Here is a 21,251-nt window from a genome sequence, read left to right on the forward strand (position 1 = left end):
TTTATTTAGGCTGTTTTCCTCTCCTTTCAATGTCAGGCCTGGTCTAGGAAAACAGCATCAGCTGCACTTTACAAAACCTCCCTTTAAATTCCAAAATAATGGGGATCCCTGGGTGGCGCAGCGGTTTAGCGCCTGCCTTTGGCCCAGGGCGTGATCCTGGAGTCCCGGGATCGAGTCTCGCGTCAGGCTCGCTACATGGAGCCTGCTTCTCCCTCTGCCTGTGTCTCTGCCTCTCTCTCTCTCTCTCATGAATAAATAAATAAATAAAATTTTAAAAATAAATAAATAAATAAATTCCAAAATAAGACAGAAATGCACATATTTGTCTGCATTTGACAACCGCTATGCTGTCGGGCAGCAGGAGGCTGTGGAGAGGAAAACAGAGGTTTCTAAGTCACAGAACCGGGTCCAGTACCCTTGAACACCTTCCAGCGATGTGACTCGGCGCATCTGACTTTCCTCCCCGAGAAACGAGAGAATGGGCATGCCCTACACTGGGGTGCAGCCCAGGCTGATCTATGGCTAAGCCCCCCCAAATCAAAATGAACACAGGTGAGAGTTCCACCCCTTGCACAGTCCAGGAAAAAGCTCTGGTGACACCGTGGGTGTCCATCTAGATGAGAAGAGAGTGAAGAATGTTTAAAAGAAAGGGACCTTTCCATTCAGATGGGTCAAGGCTAAAGCTGGGGATAAGAGAAATGTCTGGAAGTCATGCCTGGGCGTGAAGAGAAACGTCCCCTACACCATGGGAGGGAGCCCACCAAACACACTGAGTTCAGACAACCAGCTAGACTGGCTACCCAGCTACGCTGGAAGCCCCCATGCAGGGACTCCCAAGCCACCTGAAGACACACCGTCCCAGAAGGTGGCTCTGATCTCAGTGCTGTCCCCAGGCTCACCTAGGCAGTGCCAATGTTTGGGGCTGGGTCACTGGTGGGGCCATTCTGGGCACTGCAGGACCCTGAGGAGCATCCCTGGCCTCCACCCACTCCACTGTCACCCGGTAGCGACATCCACAACTGGCACCAACCTTGAAGTCCCCCGGGGACAGGATCACTACCATGAGAAGCACCTCCTGGGTCACTGATCCTGAAACCTTTCAGGATGTTTCAGAGCTCCGCGGGCAGCGGCAAACCGCCAGGACAGCTGCCCCTCATCCTTGGAAGAGGAAATGGGGCCCTGAGGCCCGCCAGCTGGGTACTGATGACGACCCGAAGCTCTCCACCGTGCTGCCAGGATGCCCGCGGCACGCACCTAGAGCCCGCGCCTCCCTTCTGGGGCCCGCATGCTCACCCTCTGCCCACTGGTAGGTGAAGGCGGGATCGAGGGTCTGCACGGCCATCTCCCTCACCACAACTCTGGTAACGTCCCTGACCTGCGTTTTCCAAGGCTTGACGGTCGGCAGGGGAAGGTCTGTGTGCAGGCTTGCGGAGAATTCTGACGAAGTGTCTAGCATCCTGTCGGGAGACTCCTCAGGATGGGCCCTCGACTCGGATGCCGTTGGATCTGGGGATGTTTCAAAATCTTCGGAGTAAGCCGAGCTCACTGTGCTCGCCATGGGTTCTTGGGACGTCGGCCTCGGGCTAGGAGCACCGTCGGGCCTGGCGGAGGCGGCGGATGGCTCAGTCACGCACTCTGAGACCTCACTGCCAGTGGGGGGACCCCCTGCCTGGGGGCGTTGGCTGAAGGCCTTTTCCAGCTGGCCTTCTTTCTAAAACGAAGAATGAGAGAGGTAACTGGAAAGTGGCTTTACGTGATCAATACGCTCAAAATACCCCTGCACTGGAATGGGGTACAGGGTACCCAGGGGGCCCAGCAGGTAAGGGTCTACACTGGTCCTTCAGCGGCTTTGGGCAGGCCCAGTGTGGGGAGAACTCGTTAAATGCTTCAGCTCGGGGATCCCTGGGTGGCGCAGCGGTTTAGCGCCTGCCTTTGGCCCAGGGTGCGATCCTGGAGATCCAGGATCGAATCCCACGTCGGGCTCCCGGTGCATGGAGCCTGCTTCTCCCTCTGCCTGTGTCTCTGCCTCTCTCTCTCTGTGTGACTATCATAAATAAATAAAAATTAAAAAAAAAAAAAAAAGATTAAATGCTTCGGCTCGGGGCTGCTGCACTTTAACACTGATGGGGTGAGCACGTGCCGGTGGCCCGTGGATGAGATCTGCTAAAATGTCAGCACGGATCATGACAACGTGCATTCGGTAGGGAGGAGGTTACTAACTCGACAAGAATCACAGCCAGGCCCCGGGATGGGCACAGGTCATGGGGTGTCGCTACGGGGTGGTTTAGTGGGAGCTGCTTCAGTGGTCTGCTACACGGAGTAGCTTTATCCTGTTACCACCTACATCAGGGTCCCCGACCCAGGGCACTCTTGGCATTTAAAACCCAAACATTCGGGCAGCCCGGGGGGGCGCAGCGGTTTAGCGCCGCCTGCAGCCAGGTGTGATCCTGGAGACCCGGGATCGAGTCCCACGTCGGGCTCCCTTCATGGAGCCTGCTTCTCCCTCTGCCTGTGTCTCTGCCTCTCTCTCTCTCTCTCTCTCTCTCTCATGGATAAATAAATAAAATCTTAAAAAAAAAAAATTCTTTGGAGTGGGACGTCCTGTGCATCGAGGGCCACTGAGCAGCATCCCCGGCCACCACCCATGAGATACCACGAGCAGCCTCCACCCCGTCATGATAACCAAGTGTGTTCTCCAAACGCCACATGTCCCCTGGGGGCTAAGGACCGAGGGCCCGAATGAAGCACAACAGCCACGAGCCTTTCCACATAACCTGCAGGGAGAGGTGAAGCGGGCTGTACTCACTTTCTGTTCCAAGTCTGAGTTCTCGCTGACAGCTGGAGCCAGGTCATCAAGGGACAACAGATTGATTCTAAAATCTGTAATCAAAAACGTAACACGGCAACGTTTACTCATTTATTTACCCCAACGTGTTTACCATTACGTGCAAGACACCAGGTGAAGGCGAAGGACAGAAACACAGGAAGCGTGCAGGTCTGTCCTTAATGAGCCAGCGCATGGATCTACACGCTTTTTGTCTAAGTGTTTTCCACTTTGTATCCTAGACCGTCTCACGGGAACTCCTGGTCCTTGAGGTGCCAAAGCTACCATGGGCCGTGTGTAAACAAATGGATGTGGCCGTGTTCCGATAAAACTTTATTCATAAAAACAGACCCTGGGCCAGATGAGTCAATGATGACAACGCAGTGAAGGATGCGTGGTGACAAGCAAGCTCACGGTAGGGGGGGTGGGAGTGGGGGGACAACTCATCAGACACAAGGCTAGACCCGAAGGGTCCTAGGTTCCCACTGAAAGCAAGGCAAGAGCACAGGAGGCTAAACTGAACCAGCACCGGGCACGTCAAATGGCCAGGCGCCAGCGCCTGAACGCATGGGTGCTGAGACTTGGGAGTCCAGAATCCTCTGTGGAGTTCTGGTGTTCCACACAGATTTCTTTCTTTCTTTCTTTTAAAGGTTTTATTTATTTATTCATGAGACACAGAGAGAGTGAGACAGGCAGAGACATAGGCAGAGGGAGAAGCAGGCTCCATGCAGGGAACCGGATGTGGGACTTGATCCCGGGATCCCAGGATCACGCCCTGGGCCAAAAGCAGATGCTCAACCACTGGGCCACCCAGGTGACCCTCCACACAGATTTCTGTGGACCCAACAGATGAACCCGCGCCTCCAGGCAGGCGGGCAGGAACCACTGGACCAACATGAACAGGGGCAGCCCAGGCCCTGAAGCACACTCGGGTGGTGGGGGCGGGGTGGGCATAGGAGGGAGCAGGGCCCTCTGTCAGCAGAGCTAGAGGTGAGAGGGCGAGGTCCCCCTGCCTGCCCCTGCCACCTGCCCGTCCTAAGCCCTAGAATAAATCCCCCTCATCACCCAGTCCGGGGGGCTCACCCCTCCCCTGAGCTCCCAGACTCTCACGGTCACCACAGTTCATAGGGCCGGCAGGTCCAAAGATGCATCCCTGGAAAGGCCTCTGAACCAAAAGGCGTCCCAGCTGGCCCAGAGCAAAGGCACTAGGGTGATCTGGGACTCGAGCACTTGGGACCAGGCCTGGCACTGGCTGAGGAACAATGTTATCGTCACGTTGGCCATCCCTTCCACGCTGCCAACCCCGTGGAGGACCAGTCGAGGTGCTTCACATGCACTAGCTCACTAGCGTGGCTCGGTCCCCACTGCGCAGATGAGGAAACTGAGGAACAGAGAGCCCGAGATTGCACAACCAGTTAAGACGTGAGGCCAGGACGTCCACCCCAGAAGGTCCCCCTCTCGCAAGAGCCCAAACTCAGATTGCATTTGCCACTCCCAGCTGCCTCCCCTTCCCTGAGGCTACCTCTGGACATTTGAGGGGGGCAGGGGCTGGCCACCAGGAGAGGCCCCTCCAGGCCAGCAGGGAGGACAGAGAGGCAGCGAGACTGGCAGTAGGGACAAATGGCAGAAGGGCAGGAAGGTGGGTCTGTGGCCTGCTGCGCCAGCCTACGCCCACCTTCCCATCCACATGCTGAGCGAGGCGACATGGGACCAGGGGGACAAGGACACTTACCAGCCCCTTGGCCCCCAGGATCAGAGCCCCAGTGAGCGAGGTGTCATGTGGCATCCAGTAGATGGCAGCCACTAAGGGGGCCCACAGAGGCTTCTCACATGGGCAGCCTAGAGCCTATCCCCCTGCGATCCCTGATCCCATCGAGGGCCCCTGGAAGGGGCCACCTTTGTTGGCAACACCCCACACACACACCTCGGCAGATCTGCTGCTGCCCTACCAGGGCCTGCACACCCACAAGAGTCTGTGACAGTGTTCAGGACACGCCACCCCGAAACCCGGCACCTTGGCATACTGATTAGCTCAGGCTGAAAGAACCTGAGCAACGGCAGGTGCTGTGAGTATTCTCGGCCCTTCTCAACGAAGCAGTTCCAAAGACCCTCGTGTGAGAAGGGCCTTCCCTCTAATGTAGGCGAGGAGCCTCCTCTTTCTAAGATGGACAGACGCCCGGAGGCATCCCAGCAGGCCTCGCTGGGTTTGCCTATTGACCACCCTCAGCTCCTTCCCTTTTGTGCAATCATGTTTTCCCACAACTTTCCACTCCCCATCAAGCCTAGCAGAAAAGCGCTCACATACAACTGATTCTTCGGGTCTTCGTTTCCTTAGGAAGGCTCCTATGTCATGTGAGACTTAGATTGGATATTTATTTAATACTTATTTAACATCTGTATGCTTTTCTCTGGTTAATCTATCTTTTGTTGCAAAGACAAGGAAAAAGCGATTCTTCCTCCCCTACCACTGAGTCAAGGAGTTGCGGGTCACCCAGCACGCGGGCGGCAGGGTGCTCACGGGCCTGTTTGCCATCATCCTCCTGCCAACACGACACTAGGCGAGTGCCAGCGCCCAGTGGACCGTCAAGACACGGTTTAACTTGGATCTCATGATGAAGCGCCCAGACAGAAGACAGAAGTGTTGGCTGCACATTTTTTCCTGTTTTTTAAATACGTGTAATTTTTTTAAGACTTGTTTATTCATGAGAGATAAAGAGAGGCAGAGACAAAGGCGGAGGGAGAAGCAGGCTCCTCTGGGGAGCCTGATGAGGGACTCGATCCCAGGACCCTGGGTCCAAAGGCAGATGCTTAACTGCTGAGCCACCCAGGTGCCCCTAAATATGTGTAATATTAAGATAAAAATAATGTTGGTGTGCCTGGGTGGCACAGTCAATTGAGCGTCCAACTCTTGGTTCAGCTCAGGTCATGATCTCAGGGTTGTGGGATCGAGCCCTGCGTTGGGCTCTGCGCTCAGCAGGGTGTCTGCTTGGGATTCACGCTCCCTCTGTCCCTCCCCCTGTTCATGCTTGGGCTCACTCCTTTCTCTCTCTCTCTCAAATAAACAAAATTTTTAAAAAGATAAAAACAATGTTGAATAATGTTGAAATGAGAAAAATGTCTAGTTGTGACTGGTTAGATTTACTTCCTTTTCTGAATTTAAAAAATGAGGCAAATTTGTCTTTCACCAAAAGGAACACTGAGTTGCCCTTCTACTGTACATGGCTCTAGGACTTTGTTTTCGGGTTATTGTTCTATAATTGGTCAGGGTCACTGGATGAAGACAGTAAAGATAGAACAAAATTCTGACTTGACCCCTCCTCCAGGAAAGGTCAGGAAGCAGAGGGTGTAGCGTGAGCCATGCACTCCTCATGGCAATACCCAGGGATCCTCCCTCCCAGAACCCCTCCAGGTGGTCTCGCCCTTCCTGCCCAGGGTGACTGCGTGGCACGGGGCTGCAGGTTACCGTTCAGGCTGTCATCGGCAGCTTCTGAGGGCGACTCATCATGAGGCCCAGCCTCACTCCTTCCGGGAGAGGAGAGCTTGCCAAGCCGCGTTGAGCCTGACTGTGGAGAGGTGCCAGTGATGGGAAGCGACGCTGTGTGGGCGGCTGTATCCTCTGAAGTGTGAGTCCGTGGGGAGCGAGCTCTTGAGCGCGTGCTGCGAAGGGTCCTGTCTGTGGACTGTGAGGCTGGCAGACGTGATATCCGAAAGGACTTTGGGCTGGAAAGTTCCTCACTGGGTAGTGAAAGGATTCTTGGCTGAGTTAGGATCTGATCCTACTTTGGCGGAAATAAATGAAATTAATTACCAAACAGGTAACAATGAAGTTCTTTTTTTTTTTTTTTTTTTAAGATTTTATTTATTTACTCATGAGAGACACAGAGAGAGAAAGAGGCAGAGACACAGGCAGAGGGAGAAGCAGGCTCCATGCAGGGAGCCCAACGTGGGACTAGATCCTGGGTCTCCAGGATCACACCCTGGGCCGAAGGTGGCGCTAAACCACTGAGCCACCCGGGCTGCCCGACAATGAAGTCCTTATCACTGAACGACGTGGCCGGGTCAAGGCATGAGGCCAAGGAGCAGCCATCAAATAGTTCTCTTTCTCTCCTCATTTCTGGAAGTCAAGCTACATTTAGACCAGAAATACTCCACAAATAATCAGAAATATCACTTGGCTTTCAAATATATTTTTTTTAATTACACCTTTTCTAAATTAAGGGCCCTGTGGGGCATCTGGGGTGGCCGAATCGGTTAAGCAACTGCCTTCAACTCAGGTCATGATCTCAGGGTCCTGGGATCGAGCCCCACATCGGGGATCCCTGCTCAGTGGAGAGTCTGCTTCTCCCTCTGACCCTCTCCCATCTCATGCTCTCTTTCTCCCTCTCTCAAATAAATAAAATCTTTTAAACAATAAATAAAATAAGTGAATGAATGAAGTCCCCTGAGTACATGATCCATGACAGCTGGGACCTGCAACAGAATCAGTATGTACGTGCGGATTTTTTTTCCCCCTTAAAATACAGCCTTCCCATCACTTCACACCCACAAAGATGGCTCAAGTCACCAGTGTTAGCTCTGACCACAAGTGCTGGTGAGGATGCAGGGAAAGGAGAACTCTCGTGCACTGCCAGTGGGAACGCGAAATGGAGCAGCTGCTGTGGAAAACAGCGTGGTGTTGCTTCAGTATGTTACACGTGGAATTCCTATAGGGCTCAGTAATTCCACTCATACGGATAGAGCCCAAAGAACTGAAAACAGGGACTCAGATATGTGTACACACGTGTTCATAACAGCACTATTCACAAATAGCCAAAAGGTAGAAAAGATCCAGGTGCCCATCAACGGATGGTGGATAAAGAGGATGTAGTATATTCACACAATGGAGTGTTACTCAGCCATAAAGAGGAATGAAGCCCTGACAAATGCAAAATGTGGATGAACCTCAAAAACATTATGCTGGGGATCCCTGGGTGGCTCAGCGGTTAAACGCCTGCCTTCGGTCCAGGGTGTGATCCTGGAGGCCCGGGATCGAGTCCCAGGTCGGGCTCCCTGCATGGGGCCTGCTTCTCCCTCTGCCTGTGTCTCTGCCTCTCTCTCTCTGTGTCTCTCATGAATAAATAAATAAAATCTTTAAAAAAAAAAAAGAAAAAAAAAACATTATGCTGAATAAAAGCAGCCAGTCACAGAAGGCCACATACTGGATGATTCCATGTACATGAAACATCCCTAACAGGCAAATCCACAGAGAGATGTAAAGCTGATTAGATGTTGCCAGGGGCTGGGGGAAGGGAAAACAAGGAGTGATTATTTAACAGGTCACCTTTGGAGCTGATGGAAATGTTCTGGAACCAGACAGAGGGTGGTGGTTGCACAGCATCATGAATGAACTAGATGGCGCTGAATTGTTCGTCTTAAAAATGTTAATTTTGGGGATCCCTGGGTGGCTCAGTGGTTTTGCGCCTGCCTTTGGCTCAGGGCGCGATCCTGGGGTTCCGGGATCGAGTCCCGCGTCGGGCTCCCAGCATGGAGCCTGCTTCTCCCTCTGCCTGTGTCTCTGCCTCTCTTTCTCTCTCTCTCTGTGTCTATCATAAATAAGTAAAAATAAATCTTTAAAAAAAATGTTAATTTTACGTTTTGTGAATTTCATCTCAACTGTAAAGGAATCGAAGTGCAGCTACAGCACGTTTCCCAGGTGGTGCCACCGACAAGCAGGTGTGGACCACCACTGGCGAGCAGTCACACAAAGTGCTGACCCGAGGTGTACACACTTCCTCCAGATATTGCGAACTGCCTAATATGTCCCAAATCCCGTCACCCACAGAGCAGACCCCAAAACAGGTAGCCGTGATTGGCTGGAGCCCAACCGCTCCTCAGTAGTTCTTGGGAGACAGCCGCGGTCGAGTCTCTAGCGCCATGGCATAAAGAGCAGAGGCAACGCTTTGTTAAATATAAGTACACATGGGGCACCTGGTTGGCTCAGTTGGTTAGGCATCCGACTCTTGATTTCAGGTCATCTCAGGGTCGGGAGATCGAGGCCCACATCAGGCTCTGCACTGGGCATGGAGCCTGCTTAAGATTCGCTCTCTCTCCCTCTCCTCTCCTCCCCTTGCTCATGCTCTCTCTTTCTCTAAAATAAATACATAAAATCTTAAAAAAATAAATAAAAAAAGTACATGCAGGGGAACCTGGGTGGCCTAGCTAGTTAAGCCTCCGACTCTTGGTTTCGGCTCAGGTCATGATCTCTGGGTCGTGGGATCCAGCCCGGTGTCGGGCTCCACACTCAGGAGGGAGTCTGCTTGAAGATTCTCTTTCCCTCTCTGTCTGCCCCTCCCCTATCAAATAAATAAGTAAATCTTAGGAAAAAAAAAAAAAAGTGCATATGCAAACCTTACCGAGAATACTTTAGTCTGTTCTTTCTCATTGACTTTGGGGCTGATGAAATGCTGATTCATGTATGTTTCTTTTTCTCTAGAAGATTCTATCAAGCTTCCCAGCAACTTTTTCATTTCCTCCTCATCGCTGTCTGGAGAATCTAGTTTTCTGGTAGGTTTTTTCTCTTTGGGTGTTTGAAAATTCCTCTCTTTTCCAAAATGTGCCTCAGGGATGATACTTTCAATGTGTGGTTCCCTTCTCTTTAGAAATCTACTGCCCTTCCCAGTCCGAGTGCTGCTCTCAGCCACAGGAATTTCCTGGGCTTGTTTCTGGGAGGTTTTATCCAGGCTGGGTGGAGAAAGTTTGGCTGTACTCCTGGGAAGGACCATGTCTGCACTCCTTGGAAGACTGTCCTCAGAGGTCTTCAGGTCAGATTCCGTGTCAGACAAATCCATCTGCGCCTTCCGATTCATGATCTTGGTTTCTATTTGAGCCAGCTTCGTGAGTGCAGCGCTGGCCCTGAGCTTCGAGGCAGTGGTCGGGGGTCTGCCCGAGGACAGGCTGCGCCAACCCTCGACAACAGCCTTGTCTTTCAGGAGTGAGTGTCCTACACCCATGGTTTGGTTTCCTTTTAGAAATCTGCTATGACCAGGAGCTATTTTGGTAAGACTTCTACTGATTTTCAAGTTTCTGATTTCTTCCATTTTTGAATCTTCTAAGGAAATGTCACTAAAATCACCAAAAATGTTGTGCACGGGATAGCCGGCTCTTCTTATGTAAGCCATTCTAGGGAGTAAAGAGAGAAAACATAGAGTAAGAACACCTGGTGTTTGAGGCACCTGTGTGGCTCAGTCGGTTGAGTGTCTGTCTGCCTTTGGCTCACAGTCCTGGAATCTCAGGATCGAGCCCCCACACCGGACTCCCTACTCAGCAGGGAATCTGTTTCTCTTTCTGCCCCTCCTCACCCTACTTGTGCTCTCTATCTCTCTCAAATAAATAAATAAAAAATTTTTTTAAAAAGAATACCTGATGTTTATATCGTGCCTTCACATCTCTCAATGCCTCCCATTTGAGAGATCAAATTCTTCGCAGGCTGGCTAGAGCCTTCCCTTCAAGCCCCACAATGACAGTGAAAATGTCAACACCCAAGAGCACCTGGGTGGCTCAGTGGTTGAGTGGCTGTCTTTGGCTCAGGGCATGATCCCAGGGTCCTGGGATCGAGTCCCGCACTGGGTCTTTGCAGGGAGCCTGCTTCTCCCTCTGCTCTGTCTCTGCCTCTCTGTGTCTCTCATGAGTGAATAAATAAAATTTTAAGAAAGAAAAAGAAAATGTCAACACCTAGTACCACCAACTGAATTATGGCTCTATGTCAGGTCTTCAATGAGACATGTTAAACCTTAAACAGAAGAGCCAGTGCTTCTCAGGCTCCAGTGGTGTGCCCACACTCTGCTCAAACTGCATTATATCATTTAAGTTTCATGCAACCCTGAGTCACTGACCTTATCCCCCTTTAACAGAGGAGGTGAAGGAAATGAAAGGTTAAATAGTCCCTAAATAAAAGGTTAATAAAACCCTGAAAGGTTAGGTCATCGGTCAAGGTCACCAGTCGAGGTCACCTGGCTAGTGAGCAGTAGAGCCAAATTCAAAGCTCAAGTCTTATTCCAAAGGCCCCCTTCCCCACCATGCTTTACTGCCTGCCCAGTTACACCATCACCACTCCAAGAGTCCTGCTCCCGACTCACTCCCCAAATCAGGGCTCTTCCTTTATCCAAGTGTCCTCAGCTCTCTCACAAACAACTGCTTGAATACAATCTGTATATTTAAGGAGCCCCCCCAGAAAACCGTACTTTACTTTAATTGTGAAAACCACTGCTCTGGAAGGGTGGGGGGGCTACAGACACAGCACCCCCACCCCCTCACCACCAAATACCAGCTGCATGTTGTGTGCACATGCTTGTGTATGTTCTTTGGGGGAGAGGGGTCAGTGCTCTCATCATATTCTGAATTTCCATGAGCCCCTAAAAGAATAAAAACAACCTACTACGAGATTTACAAAGGTTTCCAAAAAGTTTAAAATCTTCAGATGGAAAAATCTGGCATGAGCGAGGGTGCGTTTGCTGCAACCCCTTTCGTAAGGAACATGGTGGCTGCAATGAAAGTGGGAGATGCAGAGACCCTGTGACCTGGCAATTCCACATCTGGGAATTTACCTACAGTTATACTCGGAAATGCATACAGGGATGAGTGTTCAAAGAGTGTCACGGCAGCATTGTTTGTACTCATCAAAAATCTGAACCCATCCACAGAGACCTGGTGCAGTCCAGAAGAGCGCATGCATGAGGGAATACGATGTAGCCATTAAAAAGAACGAGGGAGAGCTGTTTGCATAATAACGTGAGGCAGAAAAGACAAGATGTACAACCATTGCTTGTTTCCGTACTATTCGAGTGTTTTAGCAAGGCCATGCATTATTTACTTATTTTTTTTTAATTCACTGTGAGACCTGAAAAAGCCATTTTTTCCCATCCCTGTCCACTTGGAAAACAAGCTTACTGGGATTGCCAGATTAAATACAGGACCCCCAGCGATGTGAATTTATTTTATTTTATTTTTAAAAAATATTTTATTTATTTATTCATGAGACACAGAGAGAGAGAGGCAGGGACACAGGCAGAGAGAGAAGCAGGCTCCATGCAGGGAGCCTGATGTGGGACTCGATCCAGGGACTCCAGGATCACATTGTGAGCCGAAGGCAGGCGCTCAACCGCTGAGCCACCTGGGTGTCCCGTGATGTGAATTTATGATAAATAGTAAATAAGTTTTAAAATATAAGTATGACCCCAATTTTTTTTAAGTAGGCTCCATGCCCAGCAGCAGAGCCCAATGTGGGCCTGAACTCACAACTCTGAGACCGAGACCTAAGCCGATCAAGAGTTGGATGCTTAATCGAGTGAGCCACCCAGGCATCCCTGGCCCGGGCATTTTTAAACTAAAAACTAGTCTGTTCCAAACACTTTCAGACTAACAAAATTATTTGCTATTTATCAGAAATTCAAACTCAACTGGGTGTCCCACATTTTTATTTATTAAATCTGGCAATCCTATGTCTTCTGCACCTTTCAAAGCTGAACTCAAATGTTTTGTGCAAGGAAAAGTATCTAACCCAGCACTAAGATTCTGTATAAGAGTGAATTATTTTGGGCAGCCCGGGTGGCTCAGTGGTTTAACGCCACCTTCACTCAGGGCCTGATCCTGGAGACCCAAGATCGAGTCCCACGTCGGGCTCCCTGCATGGAGCCTGCTTCTCCCTCTCCCTCTGCCTGTGTCTCTGCCTCTCTCTCTCTCTGTGCCTTTCATGAATAAATAAACAAAATCTTAAATTAAAAAAAAAAAGAGTGAATTATTTTTCTCTCACTCTGTTTCACATTCTGCGTGGTGTGCTTGCCTGCTTATCCTCATCTTAATCACTTGGGTATTAAGGACTGCCCAGGGTACTAACAATGCTTAACACAGGCCTGACCCCAGGGGTCAGTGAATACAAAACCATACCCGACAGAAACAGTGCAGAATTCCTAGCCTGAGTGATACTGGGCAAGTTACTTGACCACTCTGTGCTTCAGCTTGCTCATCTGTAAACCGGTGGTAGTAACTATCACCCTCACTGAATTCCTATGTTCATTGTAGGGCATGGAATAAACAGTAAGATTTACAAAGTAACGTTTAGAATACCTGCATTAACTGAGCTTTGAGCTGGAACCACCCAGTAAAGGGGAAGTGGAGACCACTGGCACATCGACAGCTACCTTTATTAATATTTTTGTAACTGAGGCTCAGGAGAGGACTTGGTCCCCGCCATCCTGTGGGTCAGAGGGAAAGCCTGATCACCAGGCCGGGTTTCCCCCGCATCTAGTTCTTCTGAAAGTTCCCCTAGGTTTAAAAATAAATCAATAATGGTTAAAATGGCAAATTTTGCGTTCGGTCCATTTTACCTCAACTAAAACAGATACATTTTTAAAACATCCAATTAAAAATAAACCAATGGGCAAATGATATGAACAGATACTGAAAAAAAAACAAACATACGAATGGCCAACAAACACATGCAAAAGACATTCAACGTCACTAGCCACTGGGCAAACGCAAATCGAAAACCACCAGGTCTCCCTTCACAGCCACTGGAATGCCTATAATCCAAACTACAGAGAACAAATGTGGGCGAGGATGTGAAGAAATTGGCTCATACACTGTCACGGGGGATTGGAAAACGGTAAGCAGGCCAATTTGGAAAACTGTCAGCGGTTCCCAAGATGATGGAGATGTACGCCAATATTCCTAGTAGCACTGGTAGTAGACAAGAAGTGGAGACAGCGCAAAGGTCCATTAACTAGTGAATGGAGGAGAGCTGAGGTCCATCCATACGAAACACCAGCCAGCAACAAGAGAACAAATGCGCACACGCGCACACACACACACACCAGCATCCGTGCGTCTCATGCTAAGGGGGAAAAAATAGAGAGAGTGCACACAGGATCCCAAGCAGAGAAGGCAGATCCGTAGGGCCGCAGGGCACCGCGGGGGTCGCGCGGGGTGGGAGCGAGCAGGGACCGCAAAGGGCCAGGAGGGGCCCCCGTGGGGCGGCGGTAAAGCCCAACAGCCGGCTCGCGGCGACGGCCGCACCACTCGGCAAACTTAGTCAATACGAGTACCTGAGTTACATGCTCAAGCGGGGTAAATTGCACGGTACGCCAACGAATCCTCAATAAAGTTGCAAAAAATAAATAAAGCCAACTTTGGAAACCCCGGCGCCCCTCAGACCATCGGGCTCTTCCCAGCTCCCGGAGCTCCCACCCCCGACCACGCTGCCAGGCGGGCCGCGAGGGGAAACAGGCGCGAGGCGCCGGGCCGCCCTCCAGCCTCCCTCCCGGCCCAGCTGCAGGACGCTCCCCTGCTCCCGCAACTCCTCTCCCGATTCTGGGCGCCAAGCCTCGAGCAGCCCAGCCAACCCTTCCAACCTCCTCCCACGACGTCCATCCGCAGAGGCCGTCGCCGGGTTTCCGGCCACTCTGGCCAGATGGGACCGTTGCCCCGGGCAACAGCGCCAGGGCGGAAGAGACTACATATCCCGGCGCGCGCTGCGCTCTGAGGATCAATGGGCGCCACCACTCCGCCCCCAGGTCATAATCGCGGAGCATCATGGGAGTTGTAGTACCGGGGCGGACCCGACGTGCGCTGCGCGCTGAGGGGCCAATGCTTGCCTCAGATCACAATCGCGAGGCGTGACGGGAGTTGTAGTTCTGGGACGGCGGGCACGCCTGGGAGACAGCTGGTAGCAAAGGGGCGGTTACGAGAAGTGCCACGTGCCTTCCATGGCTTTGGTTCACGTTCCGCTTTGGGCGGTGTGCATGCTGCGGGTGGCCCTGGCCACCGTCTACTTCCAAGAGGAATTTCTAGACGGAGGTGAAGAGGCGACCCCCTTGGTGGTGGAGTGGGGGTGTAAGCTCACCAGCCCATAGCCCGAGTCCCCGCTGGCCCCGATCCACCACCGCGAGGTCTGTGGTGGTGAAGCCTTGAAGCTTCGAAGCTTCGAAGGTTCGAAGCCTGGAGCCTCCTTCTCCTCCCCTCCCCCCCCCCAACACATACACCCTCCCTGACTCCAATAAGGAGCCTCAGCCCTAACCGGTGTTGTTTTCCCCCATAGAGCACTGGAGGAACCGATGGGTGCAGTCCACCAATGACTCTCAAATTGGTCATTTTAGACTCTCGTCCGGAAAATTTTATGGTCATAAAGAGAAAGATAAAGGTCAGTGCAGGAATGGTGAGAAAATCGAGCTAAGTGCACTCACACACACACACCACCACCACCACCACTATGCCAACCTTTCAAGGTAGGTGTGGCACACTCCTAACACCTCTTACAGCCCGTTCACCATTGGGGAAACTAAGGCTTGCATAGGATCTGGCATTACTTTTCCTCTTTCCTTTCTTTACTTGCCCAAGATCGCCTCATTGTATACGAAATTGGTCGCATGAGTTTAGAGACCCCAGGTCTTTGACCTGCAAAGGGAAAAAGGTCAGGGGATACTTCTCATTTTTGTTTTTACTTTACGAAGAAGAAAAGTGTGGTTAAAAGGTATGTGCTTTCAGGTGCATAGATCTTATGGGTACAGTAAGGTTTATATATGTACGCTCTGCTCAAGATAGGGAACATTTTTAGAAGTCCCCCTTGTGCACACACCCCCGTCTCCCCAAGTCATCCCGGTGCCAAGGATGACTTCTGTCTTCTTCTCATTCCTGATGGTAAAAAGTGGACAAAGCGCAACTCGTTTGCCACCTACTCGCACAGAGCTGGTGAGATAAGAATGATTTTTACATTTTTTAGTTGTTGGGGGAAAGTAAAAAGGGGATATGACATAGTATTTTATGACATGCAGAGATTACATAAAATTCAATAAATATATGAAATTTCAGGGTCCATAAACAAAGTTTTAATGGAACACAGCCATGGCCATTTATTTACATAGAGCTATGGGTTTTTTCCTGCCCCAAGGCAGCAAGTTGGGGCAGAGACCATATGGCCCACAAAGTCTAAAATATTTGTTCTCTGACTTTATAAAAAAGGTTTGCAGACCCCTGATTTAGATGGAAAGTTTCACTTTTCACCAACCTCCCACTCAGCCTCTACCTTGGCTATTACTCCAGGGTTGTCTTCATGGCAGCTTCCGGTTTTCTGTTGAATGTACATTGTTTTCTAAGTTACATGTTGACCAAAGAGTTGGTCAAAATTCACCCCATAGTACAAAAATGGAGTGAAATTAACAGATTGTTCCATCAAGCTTGTCCAAGGATGGGGTTTCCACTTAGTCATTTGGGGTTTTCCCTCACAATGTTTTTTCTTCTTCCAATCTGGAATCCCGAGATTCTGTGTTTCATTCACTCCAGCACACATCTACTAAGAGAGCACAAGAGCAAGACACTGGGGATACCAATTAATTTGGCCCCTTTCATTGTGGTCTCCCAGGGCCATTACACAGAAGTGGTAGATGGAAAGATGAATAGAATTTACTCCGACAGAGATGGGAAGTGGTGAGAGATGTTGGGGATGGTTGAGGAGGGTGGTGAGAGAGAGGAAAGTGGTGAATCTTGGCCTTAGGAATTGCCTAGATGGTAAGGTGGTAGAGAAGGGGGTGAACCTATGAATTATTTGAGAAAGGAAGGATGGGAGGGGGAGAATGAGAGAGAGATGAGTGTAGTAGTGGGTAGTCAGCTATGAGTTCAGGCTTGGACATATTGATAGAAAATGAAAATACCAAGTGCATTTATGATGGATCTCAGCATTGGCAGGTATGGGGGCAGGAATGTGGAGCAAGGAAGACTAGATTCTAGTAAGACTGGATCTATTTTCAAGTCTATCTTCTACTCCAGTATAAAATAAGGATTTGGTACAGAGCCTGGTGGCTACTGAAAAAAGAAGGGTTTAGTCTTGAAGTGAACACCTTAACTTATAAAATATGAGATGATTCATGTGACAACAGGGTGGTATCTTTGTAAAAAGAGGGCAGCTACAGGCCAGTGCATCCCGTGCAGTGAAGTACATTTTTGCAGGTCAGCACTCTGTCCTCCATTCACTGTGGTATATCTGAAGCAACTATTTCAAGATGCAATTTAAAGAAAAGATGTAGGATGTTTCTTAATTGAGTTGCTACATAAGCCTTAATGTATATTCCCTCCCTTTGGAAGATGAATCGAAACAAAATTCACTTCTTATCCATAATTAGGTTCCATATTTATCATTTAAAGCTGAAGTGTTTTTGTAATTTGAGACATGACAGAGGTATACCAAGCAAAAAAACAACTGTGTGTGGAAAGTTCTGTGGCAGCAGAGAGGCTGTTAGTGGTATGTCCATCATGTTTTATTGTAAAAATGCGTTTTGAGGCTCTGAATTGACATAAATTATTATTATTGGGGATGGGAGGACCACCATTTAATTCCCTGTAGAACTGAGCACAGTGTCATTCCTAATCTTTCATGAGTATTTTTTGTTTAAAGGTCTGCAAACCACTCAAAATGGCCGATTCTATGCCATCTCTGCACGATTCAAACCATTTAGCAATAAAGGGAAGACTCTGGTCATTCAGTATACGGTGAAACATGAGCAGAAGATGGACTGTGGAGGAGGCTACATTAAGGTCTTCCCTGCAGATGTGGATCAGAAGAACCTGAATGGAAAATCCCAGTACTATATTATGTTTGGTGAGTTTAGATAGTACAAAACCACCATTTCTGGTGACTTTGAATCCTTCCACTTCATAGAATCCTCAGACTAAGACTTTACCGAAGTAGTAGTATCGGATATATCCAACCAAAGGTTTTTAAACTAATATAAAAAGGCAACTGTGCCATTCTGTTGTACTTTCTTTAAATATATATATATTTAAAGATTTATACATATATTTATATATTTACATATATAAATATTTATATATATATATATATATATATATATATATATATTTTTTTTTTTTTAGAGAGAGAGTGAGTGGGGGAGAGGGGCAAAGTGAGAGAGGGAATCCTGAAGCAGACTCCCTGTTGAGTGCAGAGCTGGATATGTAACTCAGTCCCAGGATGTGTAACCCTAAGACCATGATCTGAGCCAAAATCAGGAGTTGGCCACTTAACCAACTGAGCCATCCAGGTGCCCCCTATTGTACTTTGAGAAAGTTACTCAACATTAATGTAGCCTCAAGTATTGGAATATAACAGGAGTCAGCAGACCTTGGCCATGGGCCACATCAGCTCACAGCCTGCGTTTGTTATGCCCCATGAGCTGATAATGGTTTTAACATTTTTAATCATTGAAAAAAAATTGAAAGAAGGATAATATTTTTGACACATGAAAATGATAGGAAGGCCAAAATGTTTCCTGTCTAGCCCCTGCTGAGCTCTGGTATGCTTTAAATATTTCCTGATAACAGGAGTAATTGATTAAAAGTTGTGCTAGAATTGGGACAGGACCATGTTGGGCCACAGGAACTAGACATAACTGAAGGATGTGGATTCAAAAAGCTTTCAGAATGAAGAGGATTTTGGGAAAATGGAATAGGAAGCACCAGGAATCCATCTTCCCACCTAGACAACTATTGTAACAACAGAATCTGATGTAACTGTTTTGGACCTCTGAAGTCTGTGGAAGGATTGCATCTTCCAGGGGAAGAATGGAAAGGTTAGTTTTAGTCAGTTAGCTCTTAGCACAGTAAATACGTAACCTCCATTTCAAGTCACTCAGCAGGCAGCTGTGCATGTGCTCCTGGAGCAGTGTACACACAGCTTACAGAGAGGGTGGACAAAAAGGACCCTGTCCTCCAAATGTCAAATCTGAGCTCTGATTGCTGATTGCTGCTTCTGATCACAGAGGTGCAGACAAAGAGGTGAACAGCAGAGTTTTGTGTGTTATTGAAGTTAAAATGGTATAAATTCAAATTAGAGCATTATAACTTTAGGATGTTAAATGTAATCCCCATGGTGACCACAAAGAAAATATCCATAGAATATACACAAAAGTAAATTAAAAAGGAATTAAACGTTTCCCTGAAAAAAAAAATCAAGTAAAAGCAAAAGACAGCAATGCAGAAATGAAGAACAAAAAGCGGTAGGGCGTATAGAAAATAGAGTGACAGGTGAGTCCCTTCTTAGCAGTAATTGCTTTAAATGTAAATGGATTAAACACTCCAGTCAAAAGACAAAGATTGGCAGAACGGATAAAAACACATGATCCACTATATGCTAATCTACAAAAGACTCATATGAGATCCAAAGACACGGGTTGAAAGTGAAAGGAAGTGAAAAGATATTCCAGGCAAATAGCACCCAAAGGAGAGCAGGGTGGTTATACTAATATCAGAAAAAATCGACTTTAAAGAAATCAAAAAGGCTATAAGAGACAAAGGACATTATATATTAGTAAAAAGGTCAATATAGCAAGAAGATGTAACAATTATAAACATTTACACATCTAATGAACATCATAAACATGAACAAAGAATGGTAAAATTGAAGGGAGAAGTGAATAGGGATGATAAATATTAGAGCAGAGATAAATGAAATCATGAATAGAAAAATAACAGAGAAAAACAATAAAATCAAAGTTGATTCTCCAAAAAGATCAACAAAATTGACAAAACCTTTAGCTAAATGAGCAAAGAAGACTCAAATTACTGAAACCAGGAATGGGATATTACTTCCAATTTTACAGAAATAAATAGAATTATAAGACAGTGCTAGGAACAGTTGTACACTCCAAAATTGGATAACCTTGATGAAATAGACAAATTCCTAGAAACACAAACCCTGCCAAGACTCAATCATGAATACACAGAAAATCTGAAGAGAGCTATAAATAGTAAAGAGAGAAGTAAGCTGAACTCTCCAAAGAAAAGTCCTAAATCTGTTGATCTTTCACAAATTCTACCAGATATTTACAGAAGAACCAATACCAATCCTTTTCAAACTTTACCAAAAAAAATGAAGAGGAAGGAACGTGTATTTCCTGACTCATCCTATGAGCTAGCATTATCCTGACACCAAAGCCAGATGCTACAAGAAAACTACAGAACAATGTCTTTGTGAATATTGATGCAAAAATCCTCTACAAAGTGCTGGCAAGAAGAATTTAGCAGCATATTAAAAAGGATTGTACCCCATGACCAAGTAGTATTTCTTCCTTGTCTGCAAGGAGGATTTGAAATATGAAAATCTGGGGCACCTGGGTGGCTCAGTGGTTGAGCGTCTGCCTTTGGCTCAGGGTGTGATCACAGGATCAAGGACCCTGCTTCTCTCTCTGCCTATGTCTCTGCCTCTCTCTGTGTGTGTCTCATGAATAAATGAATAAAATCTTAAAAAAAAGAAATATGAAAATCAGGCAATATTATATGATACATCAACAAAATGAAAGAAAAACACATAATCATCATAAATGATCAGAAAAGGCATTTGACAAATTTAAAATTTTTACCATTTCAAAAACAGCTGACACACTAGGAACAGCAGGAAACTACTTCAACATAATAAAAGCTATCTATGAAAAACTCACAGCAAACCTACTCGGTGGTGAAAGATAAAGCTTTTTCTGTAAGATCAGGAACAAAGAAAGGATGCATTCTCACCACTTCCATTCAACATAGTACTGGAAGTCCTAGCCAGACCAATTAGGCAAGAAAAATAAGTAAAAGTCATCCAAATTGGAAAGGAAGAAATAAAATTATCTCTATTTGCAAATGATATGATCTTATACATAGAAGACCTAGGGATTGCACACAAAAAAAACTATTAGAACTAATGAATGAATTTACTGAAGTAGCAGGATACAAAGTCAACATACACACATACAAAAAAACAGTTGCATTTCCTGTATATGAACAATGAACAATCTGAAAGGGAAATTGCAAACACAATTCCATTTATAATAGCATCCAAGAGAGTAAAATACTTAGGAATTGAGATGAAAGACTTGTACAGTGATAACTACAAAGTATTGCTGAAGGAAATTAAAGAAGTTGTAAATGAAAGGAAACATATCCCATGTTCATGGATTGGAAGACTTAATAATGTTAAGATGTTAGCATTAGCCAAAGCAATCTACAGATTCTATAGCAATATACAGATTCAATTTAATTCCTATTAAAATTCCAGTGATTTTTTTTTTTGCAGAAATGGAAATATCCATTCTAAAATTCATATGAAATCTCAAGGGAGTCTGAATAGCCAAAATAATCTCAAAAGAGGAAGACCAAGGGGCACCTGGATGGCTCAGATTGGGTGTCTGACTCTTGATTTCAGCTCTGGTCATGATCTCCGGGTCCTGGGCTTGAGCCCCGTGTTGGGCTCTGCACCTGGCAAGGAGTCTGCTTCGGGATTCTCCCCCTCCCTCACCCTCTGCCCCTCCCCCCACTTACACATACACACGCATTCTCTCTCTCTTTCTCTCTCAAATGAATCTTAAAAAAAAAAAGATGAAAGCTGGAGGACTCAAGTGTCCATCAGTGGATGAATGGATGAACA

At 47.5% G+C, this 21,251-nt stretch overlaps 2 protein-coding genes across 10 annotated transcripts in view; one reads left to right on the top strand and one right to left on the bottom strand.

Moving 5' to 3' along the window:
- C19H19orf44 (chromosome 19 C19orf44 homolog) overlaps positions 1-14,690 on the bottom strand; it is a 19,504-nt gene extending 4,814 nt beyond the window's left edge. For 2 of the 8 annotated variants that reach the window (XM_077859541.1, XM_077859548.1), the window contains exons 1-6: positions 14,209-14,365; positions 12,926-13,123; positions 9,217-9,982; positions 6,288-6,600; positions 2,807-2,880; positions 1,294-1,711 (exon numbers count right to left, since the gene is read on the bottom strand). In XM_077859541.1, the coding sequence (XP_077715667.1) occupies positions 1,294-1,711; positions 2,807-2,880; positions 6,288-6,600; positions 9,217-9,981 (1,570 nt within the window). In that variant the 5' untranslated portion in view covers position 9,982; positions 12,926-13,123; positions 14,209-14,365. Of the gene's footprint in view, positions 1-1,293; positions 1,712-2,806; positions 2,881-6,287; positions 6,601-9,216; positions 9,983-10,222; positions 10,907-12,925; positions 13,124-13,439; positions 13,796-13,902; positions 14,185-14,208; positions 14,366-14,451 lie in introns of those variants that run through there. The other 6 variants (XM_077859542.1, XM_077859543.1, XM_077859547.1 and 3 more) reach the window with 6 other exon arrangements.
- CALR3 (calreticulin 3) overlaps positions 14,400-21,251 on the top strand; it is a 21,767-nt gene continuing 14,915 nt past the window's right edge. The window contains exons 1-3 of one of the 2 annotated variants that reach the window (XM_077859550.1): positions 14,400-14,653; positions 14,895-14,996; positions 17,244-17,447. In XM_077859550.1, coding sequence (XP_077715676.1) covers positions 14,563-14,653; positions 14,895-14,996; positions 17,244-17,447 — 397 coding nt within the window. In that variant the 5' untranslated portion in view covers positions 14,400-14,562. Of the gene's footprint in view, positions 14,654-14,894; positions 15,082-17,243; positions 17,448-21,251 lie in introns of those variants that run through there. The other variant, XM_077859551.1, reaches the window with a different exon arrangement.

Source organism: Canis aureus, chromosome 19 (assembly GCF_053574225.1).
Source record: "Canis aureus isolate CA01 chromosome 19, VMU_Caureus_v.1.0, whole genome shotgun sequence".
Classification (NCBI taxonomy): Eukaryota; Metazoa; Chordata; class Mammalia; order Carnivora; family Canidae; genus Canis; species Canis aureus.